This window comes from Callithrix jacchus, chromosome 1 (assembly GCF_049354715.1).
Source record: "Callithrix jacchus isolate 240 chromosome 1, calJac240_pri, whole genome shotgun sequence".
Classification (NCBI taxonomy): Eukaryota; Metazoa; Chordata; class Mammalia; order Primates; family Cebidae; genus Callithrix; species Callithrix jacchus.
Genome location: NC_133502.1, coordinates 130,665,514 through 130,684,017, shown reverse-complemented (window position 1 = coordinate 130,684,017; position 18,504 = coordinate 130,665,514). Strand labels below are relative to the sequence as shown.

Here is an 18,504-nt window from a genome sequence, read left to right as displayed (position 1 = left end):
CTAACTGCCAGTAGCCTAGTGTTGACTAGAAGCCTTGCTGGTAACATAAAGTCAATTATCACATATTTTGTATGTTACGTGTATTACATATGGTGTTTTTACAATAAAGTATTCTAGAGAAAAGAAAATGTTAAGAGTATCATAATGTAGAGAAAACTCAACTGTTCATTAAGTGGAAGTGGATCATCATAAAAATCTTCACCCTTGTCATCTTTATGTTGAGTAGGCTGGGGAAGGGGAGGGGTTGGTCTAAAATCCCTTAAGTGCACCCACACAGTTCAAACTCAGGTTGTTCCAGGGTTAATGGTATTTTGAAGACAGTACAGGAAATCTGATACTTGTCTGCCTCCTCTTCCTCCCTTCTGTGAAGAACTCTTGAATGCTGCAGTAGGACTTCGAGGTGTAAGTCCTGGATTTGTGTTCTGTTCTTGCTTTCTTGATCAGGTGAGCTGCAAGAAGGGCAAGGAAAAATACAACAACTGCATAGTCCTGGGAACTGATAATTCAAAAAAAGTTTTAGTTTCCAGTTTTGTTAAATGTCTATCTGTAAATTTGTGCCTGTCTTAACCAAATGACCCTATTCATATTCCTAGAAAGGATCATTGAGAGAAGCCCCTAACTTCACAGAATCAAGCACAGTGGCCTTTTTGCAGAGACTAATTCAGCTGAGCCACATCCACCCAGTGTGGGTTCTTGGAAGTACCTTTGGATGAGTTTCATGGGCTTTATTTTATGTCTGCATTTTTGCATTTGCAGGTGATTTATATTCCTAAGTGCTTTGCTTTCAAGCTACCTGGCATTTGTCTTCTTTAGAAACTAACAGTCAGTGGATGGCAAGGAAAAGGGCTTGGCATCTGTGATTGTTATGAGCTGTCTAGGAAACCCTAATATGCCCAGTTTTGAGGATGATTTCAAATTGCTTTACACAGGAGACTGTCAACATTTTAATGTTTATCTGGATCAGTGCGGTATGGCGATTGATAAAAATGCAGATTTCTGCACCCTGACCAAAACTTACCAAATCTGATTATCTGCAGAGAGAGACTGAAGAAATTGTATTTCAGCAGCTAGCACAGGTGATTCTTAAGCAGGTGGTGGTGTGACCTGAGAAACATTGTTCAGTCAGTCTTAATGATTTCCCCCTGGGTAGGTCTGTGTTGCTTGCTTTAAATCTACTTGTAAATAATATGATTTTCATTTGTATGTTACATCAAGCTATCTTGAATGGCTGGGATTCACTAATGTGTTTTTAATGAATATAGTGGTGTATTTAGCTAAGAAATAATACGTATTCTCACACACAATTTGCTCATTTTCTGAGCATTTGTGTGTCATTAAATACTTCAACATTACAATTGCGTTAGCATAATTTATTTGCTTCCAAGTATTCAGAGAATTTTCAGTCTGGGTCTTTGGGGACCATCCATTTAAAATGGGTGTCTCCGCTGGGTGCGGTGGCCGAGGTGGGCGGACCACCTGAGATCACGAGTTCAAGATCAGCTTGGTCAACATGGCGAAACCCCATCTCCACTAAAAAGTACAAAAATTAGCTGAGTGTGGTGGCGAGTGCCTGTAATCCCAGCTACGTGGGAGGCTGAGGCAGAAAGAATTGCTTGAACCTCAGAGGCTGAGGTTGCCCTAGCTGACATTGCGCCACTGCAGTCCAGTTTGGGTGACAGAGCGAGACTCCGTCTCAAAAAAACAACGAAAAAGCGTCTCATAGATATTGGGAGTTAAGTTATATGATCCAAGATGTTAGATTATGAAAGTGGTTTTTATAATTTAATAAAAATAATGTGCCTTACATTTATAGTCTGACAACCACACCCCTCTTTCACCCCTCCCCATTGTCTTGATATTTGAGCTCTCTAGCCAGGTCCTGAATAAATGGGAATTTGCTCTATTATGAGAGCTTCCACACATTTTATGCTGTAATTTTTTAAAGGAAAAAAAAACTGCTCTATGCAGCCTTAATTTAGAAACCTTTTGACCTGTAAACTGAATGTTGCCCCAAAGCTACATGAAAGCAGTGCATGCTTTTGCCAAAAGGCTTAGAATGTTTTCCTCCTGCCCAGAGTTGCAAAAATGAATTAATAAAAAAAACCAAGGAATTTTCTTCATGTTCTTCATTAAGCAATGTCTTAGGGGAATTGTAAAATATGCATTGTCTACAAAGTATCCTGGTGCACAAAGTCAAATGAACTGTGAAGGTGAGGGGTAAAAACACCCCTCTCACCTTTGTACTTTGTTCTTTGGAGTATTAAAGAACATTGATCTGCCAAGTGGCAAAGGGGATACTATTTGGCGGTTTAATTACAGTCAGTGAGTGTTGTTGATGCTATCAATCAGCAAGACCCAGGGAAAGAGCCTGGTGCCAAATCATTCAGTGTAATTAAATACCTCAGGACTAGATTCTCAAGGTGCTTCTGCAGATCTGAAGCAGGAGAACACTTTGTCTTAGAACAAAGGTAAAGGTGGTTATTCCCCTCCTCACTGCCCCTCTTTAAATTTCTGCAGGTGTTGTATAGATGGCAGTGATATAGTGTCTTTATTGCATACAGTGAAGGTTGTCCACATTTTTCTTAAAAACTTTAAAAAGTCTTCACAACTGTCAGACAAAGGGCTTCAGGAATACAGTAATTACTTTTTGTTAAAGCCGTTAGGGGGAATATACAGCTCAGGTGTCTAATAGATATTTGGAGAATGAAGAATTGTCTTTGAATGAGACTATTAGTCTTACAAATCAGTTCATTTAAAAGAAGCTTTCCACGTGGTTATTCTCTAATGTCTAATCATGTTGTGAGAGAAATATCTTGGTAGACTTAAAGTCATAAAACACTCACTAATGTTTCAGGGGTTATCCCCTTATGTAGTGAATAAATTTTTCATAGTTGTATAACTTATGTCGGCTCCACAAAATATGTGTAGGTAAAACTTCTTTGGCTCTGTGGGGAGGGCTTTTAATGACATTTCTGTTATTCTTTTTCCTTACTTTCTCCTTTATCTTACGTCCCTCACACAGATTTCCATCTCTGCCGATTAAATATCATAAGCAATCTGCAGTGTTTGCTGTTACTACTTTTTAAACAGTTTCTACTGATTGAGGCTTACCAAGACAGGCTGCCCTTGAAAGAAAGTGAGCTGGCTTCCTAACTTTTTTGTGTATGTGTAACTAAGTATATACATTAGATCCCTGACAATTGGGTTAAATCAGGGCCCAACACACTAAATCTTGGATAGCATATGGGTTACTTGTAATATAGATAAGGTTTGCAGATTATGTTTTAAAACAGGTGTTTGAATGGGGATTGTTGAAATAAATTTTCTTAAGAGGAAGGTTATTTGTTAGGAGTTTTTCTCTGGGTGTTTGAGGAATAATATGCTTAAAATACATTAAAGATTTAGTAGAAGTGGTTGTTTTATGTTCAAGACTTCCCTCTTCTTCCATTATACTATATGGAAGCATAACAAGACCAGTAGGCCTGTCTCCAAGTTCGTAGGGAAGGTCGATAACTTTAAAAGATGTGCATGGTGCTCACCTTGCCCACGAAACAAAGGGCCAGGATGAACAAATGTAAAAATTTTTGAAAAATATGTAATTGCAAGGTTTTTTGTTTTGTTTTGTTTCACTGAGACCATGTAATCTAAGCTGTACTGTGTTGGACAAGAAGTATCTGTAATTAAAAAGTATGTAATTCTGTAAACATTTTGAGTGCTTAGTGTGGGCCAGTTAGCTTTGCTAAATGTTGGAACAGCATTAAAATGAGACGAGGTAGCCTTGTCCTTGATGTCATTGTGTAGTAGGGGAGACAGTAGTTAGTTTATATGATCATTATTTGGGCATATAATAAATGAACGCAGAATGCAATGAACATGGATATGCCACTTGCTGTCTAGAGTCTTCTGCAATGACTTCAGAGGTGATAGTGTTTTACACGCTAGGTATTACTGGGTGAAAAAAGTAGCAATGTATTACACCTAAGGTAGGGTCTCATCCAAAAGCACAGAGATCTTCACGTGATAATGTACCTTTTAGGAGAAGCTTACATCTGAACACCATAAAATATACTTATTCCATCATATAATGACCTTCTCCAAAAATGGCAAGAAAATTTGATTAAACCTTGCCCCATTTATAAGAGAAGCTATAGGAATGAATTTTGGGTAGATGAAGTAAATTGCTCATAGAAACATATTTGCCTTGCTCTGCAAAGATCCATGGAGACCTATGGGACTCATTTAAGTATTTACAAATGGTATCAAGATGAAGTTTCTCTAAGCAGTATTTAGTTTACACACAGAGGAAATGATCATTATATTTTCATTACTGAATATATAAGTAGGTCAAAGAAGAGTTGGGTTTCTGAACATTGTTGCAAAGCAATTTTTCGTCTAGTTAGAGTACAAAGGGAAACTTACTGTAGATGGCATTTACATTCTACTTTACTGCCACAGTGATGTTGACTGTTCTCACCTAGGTTATGATGGGAAACTTTCTGTATTCTCCTTCCATACATTTTGGTCTGATAATGCTTACCAACATTTAGATTGCCATTCCTCTGCTCATAAAAGTTTTACCCTGACATTAAAGAGCCCCCGACTCACTCTTCTAGTGTTCTCAGTGTCCTACAGAAATCTCTGTTCTGGCTCAGCTGGGCTCTTCCCTGTTCAAGATGCAAAACTAATTCTCCATGCCTTGGATTATTCTCTGCCTACATGGCCCTCTACCCGTCATTTACAAAGTTTTATTTGGCCATAAAATAAAAAATGTATAAAGTGTATAAAAATTTATTCACAGTACGTTACCTTTCTCTTTTATTTGGTGGTCTGTTCTGAGGGCAATGGGATTTTAGTCTTTGGAGAGCAACTTACAGAATGTTTTTATGTATAACCTCTGCATGAGGAAGCTTCTGTCTGTTGCTTATAAGAGACAGTGAAGACCTGCTCTATGTGCTCAAAGATGGAAAAAGTCAGTTTAAGTGAAATTAAAAGTTGAAATTCTTGGTTTTGTTTTGTTTTTAAATGCCAGCCTTAACTTTGGGTGTGTAGTTCAAAACTTCTTGGTAGGTGTCACTCTACATTGAAGATATGGTCGAGTGGAGGCTGTGTAAAGGACTTAACAGCTTTTTGGTTTCATACAAAAAAACTACAAAGATTTAAGTAAAGGTATCCTTTATGTGAGATTTTCTGCATAATGTCCACCTACCTATGTCTTATCATCCGTTTCTCCTTTTCATGTACTTCTCTTTTCTCAGATAATGAAGAAGTGTCTGAAAGTCCTTGGATGTTTAATTCGCCAAGATGGGCTTGATGAGAACGTTTTTTTTTTTTTTTTTCCCACATTACCAACCAGTACTAGTTGGTTTTTATCCTAAGATAGCTGCAGTTTATTTATGCCAGCCAGTGTGTAGTCCTTCTTTAGTTTAACATTCTAACTCAGCATTTTAATCTATTGACAGTGCCTTAGGCATACTAGATATTCAAATACTACACACATTATTTCTTAAGTATATTTTTGGAGATAAAGTTGCCATGGTTATCTTGTTAATATGGCGTCTGTTGGAGATGTCATTTGGTCAAATTTTAGAATCCTGAAAGACCCCTTAAACCATTGCTGTAGAATGGGTTTCTAACAATTGGGTAAGTACATCTGATTTTCTGCAAGCCAATTTAGCCTGCATTGTTTTCAGTGAAGCAGCAAAAGCCAGGTTGTTTGGGCAAATGCCACAACGTCTAATCATCTTGCTTGAGAGGTATTTCAGAAAAGCCTCCTGCTCTAGGCCATGGAATATGCATTCAAGTATTTGGTGGATGGGACTGTATAAGATAGGCATCATATAAGACTTAGTTTCAACCCTCTAGGAGTCTAAAACTTAGTAATATAAAACCTTTGAACTGTAATACTATTGAGGTGGGAGGAAGCTTTGAGGCAGTCTAGTGCTCTGGCCATATTTAAGAAGGCTCAAACCCATCTGAGTACTGACTACTAAGTACTGAGATTTTTCTTTTAGTCTCTCTAATATATTCATAGCATATTTAATGAAAGTATCTAAAGTGAAAGTTTTATAGTGGTACTTGCTAGTGTAGCCTCTTCAGTTTTTTTTTTAAGTGGGAAATCATATTGAATCATCAAGTGGATGATTGCTTGGTGGCTTGTAACATATTCCACATGTACAAACATGCACATAACCTTCACCTGAAGATAGAAATTATTCCATGAAGTTCATTTATTATTTCTGTTCCTGTCTCTTCAAAATAGTACTTCTCGTTTCACATCTTACTTTACTGGCTTGGGTTCTAACAGTTCTCCACAAAAGAGAATTGAGGCAGTGAGCGGTTTAATATATAACAGCTTGATGGGAGAAATAAAATTTTGGGGACTTACTGTTGGCCCATTTAAAGATGTTGAATGTTTGCTCTCTGCGTGTCAATAAGACAGCTCCTTCCTTATGTTCCCTCCTAGGCTGCAGGCTTCCCAGCACACTCATCTGCTGCCATCTTACAAAATACTTGGAATATTCAAGAATTAACTTTAATAATTATCATGGATTTGGAAGAAGCCTCATTTATATATGTAATTTTTAACTGTTTCTGTGTTAGAGTGCATACGTTGTTCTTTTACCAAGTGTTCTCCTCTGTGTTATCTTTCCTGACCTCAAATATAATAGTACTCCTTGAGTTTTTGTTCCGTAAATTGGAGATGATGATAAGACCCAATCCATAGACTTGTTGGGTTCAGCAATTGATTTAACATATGTAACATATCCAGAACAGTGCCTGGCACATGGTATACACTTATTAAATGATGGGGGCTATCATTTTCTGAATTGTTTCATATGTATGTATATAAAATCATATTATGATTAAAACATGGTTCCCAAGCTCTGTGCTAATAGTTTTATTGTTTCATTTCATACTTGTAAGGTTTCCATAAGATAAGTACTATGATTAACATGAAATTACAAATAAAGAAATAGAAGACATAAGGTGATGATTCTAAAGCTATATAACTGGTAAGTGATGGAGCCAAGACCTGGACCTAGCTCTTTGTGACTCCATACCATATGTTTTTACTCCTTAACATTGGAGGGTTCTGGTCGAAACATTCCATTTGATTCTAACCGTTAGTTCATAGTATGCTAGAACTTCACCAGTGATAATGTATTCTCTTCTGCTTTTTCTAAGATTTTTTATCTTTGACCTGCTGCTAAGCTAACTTATGTTTGCCTCAGTTCCAGCCTATTCACATTACTTAATATTTATTATGTGGCCAAATAAATGCAGGCTCATTTCTGAAGTTAAAAAAAAATAAGGGAGTTAGCATTCTTAACCACTACTAAAAATTTTCTAATGCAGAGAGGGTAGGAATAGATTCTTTGGTGATTATAGCCAAAACTCTCACCTATTTCTTTATACTCCTTCAGTGCAATTACCTTCTAAAGTCTGAAAAGGCTAAGTGAATGTACAGGATTGGAAATGAATTGGGGAGTATTTTGATTGACAGATTCCTGCTTAGACATGGACTGACTAGTCTACTGCTACTACCATAGTGAATTTGATTTCACTGCCTCCACCTGAGATGCCATATCTGCTACCATTGTGCAACTGTGTTTTATTTTCTGTTAAATTTTTTACCTGAAGAGATACTTAAGAAACTGGAAGGTATTTGTGGCCTAAGTTGCATTTCAAGAATATCTTTACCACATATCCCATTTGCCTTTACTAGCATGAGATGTCCTTGTTGGACCAACTTCATACTACAACCAAGGAGAAACAGCAATAAAAGGGCAGAAGTGACCTACCAGTTGTACTTCAATAAAAAAGGGAGGCCTGTCAGGGCAGCCTATTAAGACCCTCATTTAATTGATACACATGGATGCAGCTGTTCGGGTAGCATTTAATAAACCTCACTCTGTAGTTTGTCAGAGGCTGTTTAAGATGTGTGAAAAAGGAGGTCTAATTTGTCAAGTCTGCAGATTATGATTAGTTGCTTGATGAAGATCTTAAAGCCAACACACTTTTTATTTTTCTGTGGCTGTTCAGTATTTTTATTATTGTCTTTTAACAATGTGATAGGATCACTTATTTTTATGACTTTTATTCCTGGCTTCCTCTTTAAATTGAAGCTAACATCAACTGCCTTGACTTTTATTTAATGATGCTTTGCTAAAACTTGTTGTGAAACTGGGAAGTCTCCCTATTATAAACAACCATTTTCTATTCTCTTTTCCTGTTAAATGGTTTGTAATTTTATAAAAGGGCAGAGACACTTACTATCAAAAAGATGCTGGCTATTGTAGGTTAGTACATTTTAATTGGTGGAAAATGCTGGTCTCAGGATTCTTAGTTTGATCTTATTTTTTCTCTTCCAACTCCCAAACAACTAAAATTTTTCTGTAACATACCCTAAATAATTCTCAGGCATTACTATAGAGGAAATATAACTGTCCTAAGACAGTTATTTTAATGTGTTTTATATTTGCTTATGTGTATACTAGAAAATATTCTATGTAGCAAAGCTAAGGTTCTTACTTTCTTGGAATAGTTCTTATTTCTCCTTGGATATGTCTGATTATCTTCCCAGTCCCTGTCATTTCGCAGGCAAGTTTTATGATTTTGAAGACTATGTTTGCAGCTAATGGTGTAATGAAAAACCCATGATGAAGAGTTAAGATCCCCTGAGTCCTACATCCAGCCCTTTTTCTTTGTGTCTTTGGACAAGTTACTTTACCTTTCTGTGCCTCAGTCTTCCTCTTTTCCAAATACAAAGAAATTGGACTAAATGATAACTATATTTTCTTTCTGCTCCAAAATTAAGACTCCCTCCACCCTCCGCCCATCAGCAGCATGTTATTTTGTTGAAGGTTGTGTCACCTCTGGGAACTTGAATTCCCAGTTTGAGAAATAAAACTTTATTTTTGAAATGTTTAATGGAATTTTCATACTAGACTGTACACAGAGTACCATTGCTTGTAATGTTTGGTATATTACAAACATTGTGGCTTCTGTTAACTTTTAAACAATATTTCAAAAGTAAACGCTCAATTTGGTGTGTGATTATAAATCATCTTCATTGCAATAAATGTGTGGTAGATACCAGGATATACAAAGCAGGATGATGACAAGGTTTCTTATTTCAAGGGGTTAAGTCAGTGTCAAGACAGCTTTAAGAGACAAGTACATTTTGGTCGAGTCAGTCTTTTAAGAGAACAAGGCATATAATGCAGTGTGGGTACAGGTAAGAGGTACCTAACTCAGCCTGTAGTGGAGAGGACTGATTAGTGTTGACTTGAGGTATGAGGTGATACCCATGCAGTGTCTGCAATGACTGAAATTTAGCTCATTGGAAGGAGAGCAGTTTATTTTTAACACACAAAAAGGAGAGCAGGAAGCTTGGAAAACTACTGAAGATTTTGTATGCTTGTATAAAAAAGGTAGCCAGTGCTCTGAGCATAAAGGACTAAGAATACTAAAATGAATCTGAAAGGTTTAGGGGGCCCTTGAGGGAATTTAAGTTGAAAATGACATTATCAAATATATTCCGTGGTATCTTTGAACTTCTCATTTGAATTACAGCCATTGTTGAGTGTTAAAACATTCAACAAATTCAGTCGAAATAAAATTTGAGGTTCCATATGTATTTCCCACTGATAGTTTTCTAAATTCTTTATCTTTGAATATTCATTAGAGGTAACAGCTTTAATACCTTTTATAAAAATTTCCTGTTTGATGTAATTCTTTTAGCTCTAACGACTTTGCTGGAGCTAATATTTAACTTCTTTTTATCTTAGGCTTATTCATTTTCGACCTATTGTGAAATATGCCCTTCTTTACTGAAAACTTAATATTGAACTGTGATACATGTATGCCTTGATGTATGTTTGAGACCCATTCCTGGTAGGAGTTTGTATTTAGAAGCAGATCAAAGTACACATCTTCCTTTTGGATGAATTTTGAGGTTTGTAGTTTGAGCTGTGGCTAGAGATCCCCTCCTTCTGTGTTACACTTCTGAGCTCATTTGGAGGATCCAGTGTAGCCAACTGTCTAGATAGCCATGATGCTGCCACATGACCTTTGCTACTGCCTACTTAGAGTTAGAGCTAACTTCGAGTTATAGTGTCATTTTTCACGTAGTCCCATGAAGACTTCACCTTTAAAAAATATGAACAGCAATTAACTATCTGTTTAAATAGGCGTAACTGTGACCTTTTAGCTGGAGAGACTGAATGGAACCTTTTGAAAAGAGTCTAAAGTGGCAGGTGTCTAATTTTCAGGTTTAATGTTTGTAGTCCTGGGTTAGTAATTGACAAGTGATAAAAATTGTTCAGTGGTGATCTTTTCAGTGGGTGACTTCTCAAATATTCGTAGTTTAAAAAAGAGGGAACTTCTTTGTTCATTTATGGACCTTATCACTTTAATCTGTTGGTATTAATATCCCCTGTCACTGATCTTTCCATTGATGAATCAGAAAGGAGAGCAGTTGTATGTCGAGGGACTTCTGAAAGTGATGCATTGGGATTTTAAACATTGCTGTGTACATTTAATAAAGTACTAATTCTTATTCATAAGGTGCTTTTGTTTCTTTTTCTATTTTGATAAACTTGAGTTTTGATAGCCCACTCCTAGTATTTGTGTTACTCATCTTTGCATTTTAACGTATAATTTGTTTTAGCTGCTGCTGAAGACATGAGCTTTGAATTACAAGGAATACAGTATATTTCAAACTATTTCATTTTTGAGACATAATTAAATATATTTTTATCTTTATTTTGTCCAGTCTAGGTTTGTTTGTGAAGAACAATTTGAAAAGCCATGGGCTAGAGCATTTACTTGCCTGTTAGTAGCAAGTACTTACTGCCTCCCCTCCCCTTCCCCCTCCCCCTTCCTCTCCCTCCTCTCCCCTCCCCCATCACCTTCCCCCTCCTCCTCTCCCCCTCCCCCCTCCCCCTTGCCTTTCCCCTCCTCTCCCTTCCCTCTTTCTTCCCCTTCCCCCTCCTCTCCCCTCCCCTTCCCTTCCCTCTCCTCCCCTCTCCTCCCCTCCCCTCACATAATCTCAGTATTGCTTGTGTTTGTTTATTATATCACTTGTAGGGTTAAGAGAAATTTCAGAATAAACCTGAGTTTAAAATTTCTATCTTTCGAGTAGATTGGTGTTCAGTGTTGTATTCCGTGTATCATCTTTAAATATTTAAATTGCAGACTCTCTGGCTGCCTCTTAAATTAGATCCTTCACTTAGTAGTTTTGACATTTCATAACCTTGCTCCTCATGCATTAAATATTCACCTGTTTAAGTGACAGTGAAAATTTAAAATCGAAACCCATATATGAATCCAGCGAATGTAGATTGGAGAACAGTTTGCAAGTGGAAAAAGAGGCTGTCTTTACCTCAGTAGGACATATGCTGGAAGTCCATTGTATTGAAGCATTTATAATACGGAATTTGTCATTTAGGCAAACCTTCTCTCGGGTCTTCTTCAAGGGAATTTAGTTTTGAAGAACCAAAAAAATACTTAACACTTTCTGAAGATAGCCCCTGCATGGTTCTCTAGGTGCGTACGAAGGCATCTGTACAAGATCTAAATTCGCAGGGGAAAGAAAAATCAGAATGAAGAAGGTTGCTGATAATTGTCAGATACAAAATTTGGTTTGGTAACTGATGTGAATCTCTAGAATACGAGTCCTTATTCCACTCAGCCTCCTTCCCACTTTGGTCTAAGTACATTTTTTATTTATAGTATTTTGAGATGGAAGAAGAAATGTTTTCCAGGAAAGGAGCATGTTGATGACAGTGACACCCTTGATAGTGGAAGGGAAAGGAAGCTGTTTTAATTCCAAGAAGAGTAAGTAAAAGGGATTGGGTGGGTCCTTGAGTATTGGTCTGGGAGGAAGGAGAAGGCAGTTACCGTTAATATAAAAAATATTAATGGAGCTGGGCATGGTAGCTCATGCCTGTAGTCCCAGCACTTGATGCTGAGGTGGGCAGATCACCTGAGGTCAGGCATTCGAGACCAGGCTGGCCAACATAGTGAGACCCCATCTCTACTAAAAATACAAAAAAAGCTTAGCCAGCACAGTGGTGCATATCTGTAATCCCAGCTACTTTGAAGGCTGAGGCAGGAGAATCGCTTGAACCCAGAAGGCGGAGGTAACAGTGAGCTGAGATCATGCCATTGCACTCTAGCCTGAGCATCAGAGTGAGACTCCGTTTCAAAAAAGAATAAGAAAAAAAAATAATTTCTAGCAATATTCTGTCAATGCCCAATTTCTGTGTGTATGCCTTTAAGAAACAGCCAAGATTCCTTTAATTTTTCCTAACTCTTAGAACAAGTGAGCTGCTGAAACATTCATTTACCATAGTGTGGTATTATGGAAGGAAAACTGGATGAGACCAGGACGCAGAGTGAGGAACATCTGAGTTTGAACCTGGTGGAAGTCAACATAGGCATGTTGTTTACATTGTCTATGCCTGTTTCCGCTGCTATAAAATATTAATATGTATGCTGCTTACCTCATGGGATTGTCGTGAGGCACAGACAAAATACTGTGGTTTGTGAAAAAACCTTGTAAATAGTGAAGTCTCATAAGCCCCTAAATATAAGTTTAACATTAAACATTGTTGTTACCAACGTAAGTTTATATATAATCTAATCACTTCTGTCCTGCCTATGGTAGTGGAAAATGGTCCTTTGACAATGCTACTGAAAGATACTGTTTTGAGAAGGTTTGTCTTAGAGCGTTTTTAATGTGGCTGGGAACTAAAGATGCAATATAAACTGAAGAGTGGACATTGGGGGAAAAACCACGTAACTGACCTAGGTATGTTTTCAAAGCCTTTATATAAGCACTAAATATAAACCCATTTTCCTAAATGTATTTTAGGATGACTTTTAAGACACACCACCCACACTCATCTGAATTGCACAAAGCAGTGAATGTCACTGCCTGTGTAAATTATTCTAGAACATTGTAATGGACCCAGGTTTCCCTCTACTTTAGTGGGCTGGGTATTTACCTAAATTTTCAGATGCATGTAGAGGTAAACAATATTTATAATGTAGTCACATAGGTTTTAGAGTCTGAAGCTTTTCATGTGGATTAGAAGTTATTTAATTATTCCTAATGGCCATACAAAGAAGGTAGAATTGTGGTAATAAGCTTGAACAACTTAATTCTAAGTTCACAGAGCCAGTAATGAATTAAACCTAGTTTTGAGCCCAGGCACACTGATTAGCCATTACCTCTAGCCACATTTCCACTGCCTCCTGTGGCACTTGATTTCATGCAGAGCCTGACTACTGCTGCTGCTTGCTTCATCAGTCTTTGGAAGTTAGCCTCATTGGAGAATGTGTAGATGCCTGCCCTGGAGCCCGTGGGACATGGCTCTTCATAATGGGAGTACTTCAGTCACATGATCTGGAATAGAGTAACAGCTAACTTGTTGAGTGCTCCCTCTTGTGGAAATAAAGCCATAGAATCTTACATAGGGATGGAGGTCCCAACTGGTGTGGTTTCAGCTTTCCTGTATGATTGAGAATCTTAAACCAGAAAAGAAATTAGGTTTTTATTGATTCATATTACTGAATGCATATACAATTCATTGGCCTTGTTTCATCAGTTTATAGCAGTCCCAAGACTTGATTCCATCTAACTTATATTAATCACTTGAAATTGGCCACTTGTTTTTCATTTACATTTAAATTCCCTAATCTTCATTGTTCTTAAGTATTTAGGCAAAGAAGAAAAAAGAGGGGTACATGAATAGTTACTTATGTTCTCTCCACCGCAATTCCAAATTCCTTGTTTCTGTAGGATAGACAGTGCTAATGTAACTTCCAGATACAGCCTTTGGAACAACAGGTATATTTTCACTTATTAATAAGCAAACTGCTTGAATAAAGGAGAAGTATTAAATGTTAACACTGTTGGGTTAGGGGTGTGAAAGATAATGAGACCTTTATAGAGTAGTATAAAATCTGGCTTATGTTTTTTTCTGGAATGCCAAAACAAAAGTGATAACAGAGAGCTGTGGGCACAATTCAAATCATGGAGAAAATGTTTGATGTTTCATACTAAAAGTTACTTAAAATTTAGTGTAAATTTGGAAAGTTTTTTTTTTAATTGGATTAAAAGTGAGCACCAATGATAAAATGAGCAGGTAGTAACTACTATACAGGTAGTAACCCACTATACCTCAGCAAATTAACCCTAGATCCATTGATATTTTTAAGGAATAATCTGGAAGATGGGGTATATTGTGAAATTTCTGACCCTTGCAGTAGGCTGGTTCAGAGCATTACAGTTAAACCAAAGGGAAAGCAGTTTCAGGAATAGCTCATGAAACTAAATATTGGCAAAGATAGGTTATAGGCAGAGAGCCATCAGTTACAATTGGGGCAGGAGATCTGGATGACTTGAACTGATCCTTAAATGCTCTGGTTCAGTAAGCTGTTGTGGATCTGCATGATCAGTGGGATATTATTGGATGGACTTTATTCACCAAATACGTTAGCATCTATCACATGCCAGGCATTCACTAGGCATTGAGGATCCCATCATGAGCAAGAACGATGTGGTTTCTTCCTTCATGGAGTTTACATGAGGAATGATGATTATAATCAAATACACACTTTCATCCTTGAACTCGTTTGTCTTTCATCCTTGTGGGATTTTGTTTACCATATCTCAAAGACCTAAAACTTTTCAAAGAGTACATACAGTGGCAGGTAAAGTCAGTTAAAGGGACTTAAGACCCTTTGAAAATTAAGGTTGAAAAGACCTGTGGATGAGATGACAACAGACAAAGGATAATGAGGGCTTGTTCATACATTTAAATTTCTGGGATTTTATGGACAATTATATGGCATATATCAGAAGGAGAACGTACTTACTGATAAGGATAATTTTTTTTTTTTTTTAAAGAAATGTGGCAATACCACCTACACAGATTGGAGAGGCTGGAAAACAAAAATGTCTCCAGTAAATTTGCAATCTTTCTTTTTAATTTTTTTTAAGGACGCTTTCCTACTTTCCACAGTATAGAATAATATCTGAATGGTCAACTGACCTCAGCCTAGACAGGAAAATAAGTGAATGTCATTAAAACAAATTGATATATATATTTTTTTCATATTTCTTTATTTTCTGTCTGGAGGATATGAAATTGAGATGTTGACATCTCCAGCTATCATTATATTGGGGTCTGTTTCTTTCTCTAGCTCTAATAACACTTGCTTTATATATCTGGGTATTCCTATGGTTGGTGGATATATGTTTAAAATTGTTATATCCTCTTGCTGAATTGAACCCTTTATAATCTTTTTTTTTTTTTTTTAATGGATTGGAGGTTTCAGTGGGATGGGAGAATCACAAGGAATCAGGTGTTCAGAGGAATGTATTGAGTAGAGGTGAGGAACTAGGATGTTGAAAAGTAAAAAAAGGAGAGAAGGAGAGGAAGAAAGGAAGAAAAAGAGGGAGAGAGAACAGGAATATTGCTTCATTCTAAAAATGGGTATTAATAATGGCCGATCAATATTTTGTGTATTTAAAATGGAGAACTCTATAAATATTTATTGAGTTTACTTGTTCCGGATCTGAGTTGAAGTCCTGGATATCCTTATTAATTTTCTGTCTCGTTGAGTCTAAATCTTGTTATGGGTCTTACGTATCTGGGTATTAAGATCTCTTATTGTTGCATTCATCCTTTTACCACTGTATCTTTGTTGCTTTGAAATCTATTTTATCAAATGTGAGAATTGCAACTCCTGCTTTTTGTTTGTTTATTTAGTTTTGCTCTCCATTTGGTTGGTAAATTTTTCTCCAACCCTTTGTTTTGAGTCTTTGTGTATCTTTGGATATACCGTTAGGTTTTGGCTGTATCTTTTGATTGGAGGATTTAGTTGATTTAAATTTAGGGTTACTGCCATTAGATGTTAACTGGCTGTTTTATCCATTCATTGATGTAAATTCTTCTTTATGTTGGTGCTCTTTACTTTTTGGTATATTTTTAGAAAGGCTAATACTGGTTGTTTCTTTCTGTGTGTAATGCTTCTTTCAGAAGCTCTTGTAAAGCAGGCCTGGGTAATAAAATCTCTGAGTACTTGCTTGTTCATAAAAGACTTTATTTTTCCTTCAGTTGTGAAGCTTAGTTTGGCTGGATATGAAATTCTGGGCTGAAGGTTCTGTTCTTTGAGGATGTTGAATATTGGCCTCCACTCTCTTCTGGCTTGTAGGGTTTCCTCTGAGAGATCTACTGTAAGTCTAATAGGCTTCCCTTTATGGGTTACCTGGCCTTTCTCTCTGGCTGTCCTTAGTATTTTTCTCCTTCGTTTCGATCCTGGTGAATCTAACATTATGTGCCTTGGGGTTGCTCTTCTTGAGGAATATCTTTGTGGTGGTCTCTGTATTACCTGGGGTTGAATAGTGTCCTGCTTTGCTAGATTGGGAAAATTTTCCTGGATAATATCCTGAAAAGTATTTTCCAGCTTGGATTCATTCTCTCCATCACATTCAGGTACACCAATCAAACGTAGATTGGGTCTTTTCACATAGGCCCATATTTCTTAGAGACTTTGCTCATTCCTTTTCATCCTTTTTTCTCTATTCTTGTCTTGTCATTTTATTTCATTAAGTTGGTCTTCGACCTCTGATATCCTTTCTTCTGCTTGATGCATTCTGCTATTTAAACTTGTGCATATTTCACTGGAATCTTAAACTTAGAAAGATTAGGCCTAAATCCTTATTCTAGGGCAGGTGTCCCCAACCCCCGGCTGTGGACCTGTACTGGTCTGTGGCCTGTTAGGAAGCAGGCCGCACAGCCAGAGGTGAGCAGTAGGCGATCACGCATTCCTGCGTGAGCTCCACCTCCCGTCAGATTAGCTGCAGCATTGATTCTCATAGGGGCATGAACCCTATTTTGAACTGCACATTTGAGGGATCTAGATTGTGCGCTTTTTATGAGAATCTGCATTACCCACCCTGGTCCATGGAAAAATTGTCTTCCACAAAATCATTTCCTAGTGCCAAAAAGGTTGGGGACCACTACTCTAGGGGGTTGGCCTCACAGAGGATAACTTATTACCATGGATAGTACTGTGCTGTATGCATCACTGGCCTGTTTTAGTGTAAATTGGGAAAGGTGTTTTATTTTTTAAACTGGATTAAAGGTGGGTATTAATGATAAAATGAGCAGGCAGACATTATCATATCACTGTACCTCAGCAAATCAATCCCAGACACATTGACCATTTTTAGGAATAATCTGGAGGATGGGGTATATTGTGAAATTTCTGTCCCTTGCAGTAGTCTAGTCCAGAACATTACAGATACTCTTCCCTCTCCACCCAGGGGAGAATGAATGAGAGTACTACTTCCCATGTGTCTAGAATTTTCCCAGAAATGAGTAAAGCAGTTAGCACCTGGCTTGTTTGAGCTTTGTGTCTTATGCTCTTTATGGGAAAGTTACTGAGGCAGTCTTACTGAGTTTCTAAAGGGAGGTGCATGAGCATGCACATTTAATTTTATTTTCCTTTTCCAGGTTTCCTATGCTCGCCCAAGTTCGGCTTCTATCAGAGATGCAAATTTATATGTCAGCGGACTTCCGAAAACTATGACCCAGAAGGAGTTGGAACAGCTTTTTTCACAATATGGACGCATTATTACTTCTCGTATTCTTGTCGACCAGGTCACTGGTAAGTAGACAGCCACTTCGGACAATCTTTCCCTGTCTGTGACTAGCAGATGGTGAAATATTCTGTCTTTCCATGTAGCAGTGTTGCCCCTAGAACACATCAAAGGTATATGTGAGCCAGAAAATGCAATTTTCTGCTGGAATTGTTCATAAATATGCATGGATAAAAATAGATTGTGGAGTATAGTGAGCGTGCTTGAGTCATTTCCACCCTGAAGGTGCAGGTTTGAAGCCTGTTTCATGGCTTGTCATAAATTTATAGATGCTATAATCTTCATTTCCAAGCCACTGTGTGAAAAAAGCCCCATCCTGCTTATGAAGTACTAATAAACAATCTTACTTTTGTCAAAAAGTGAAGTTTAATGCAGCAGTATGCAGCTAGTTCTCCGAGGGAGGATTATACTACATCCACACTGGTAATTGCTGTTCAGGCTGTTTTTCAGTTTCATGCTGTGCTTTATGGGCATATGTAAGAGTATGAAATTTTGAATGTTAAAAATTTATTTTATGCCTAATATCACTGTTAGCCAAACAAATGGGAAGTCTAAGATGTTCCTTAAAACTTTTGAATGTAAGGGAGCTATTCTGCCAAATCTTTTAGTTAAAAAGGCTAGCAACATAGATTTGATTATAGATTTTAAAAATAAAATACAGATATAGTTTTCTATTATAAAAACAATACTTGTTCTTTTAGAAACAGTTAAAAAATAGAGAAACATTGTGAGGAGGAAATACTAGCTATAGTTCCATGTACCAAAGCTGCCACAGGAAGATTTGTGAGTTTTTTTTTAAGGTAGCTTTTATCTTTACTATTTGT

General features: G+C 37.2%; 1 protein-coding gene and 1 pseudogene across 50 annotated transcripts in view; one reads left to right on the top strand and one right to left on the bottom strand.

The window, feature by feature from the left end:
* The window catches only part of ELAVL2 (ELAV like RNA binding protein 2), a 158,188-nt gene that overhangs the window by 126,377 nt on the left and 13,307 nt on the right, over positions 1-18,504 (top strand). For all 50 annotated transcript variants that reach the window (XM_054256827.2, XM_054256824.2, XM_054256822.2 and 47 more), the window contains one exon: positions 17,535-17,688. In XM_054256827.2, coding sequence (XP_054112802.1) covers positions 17,535-17,688 — 154 coding nt within the window. The remainder of the gene's footprint in view (positions 1-17,534; positions 17,689-18,504) is intronic.
* On the bottom strand, positions 285-16,844 carry LOC144579500 (uncharacterized; annotated as a pseudogene).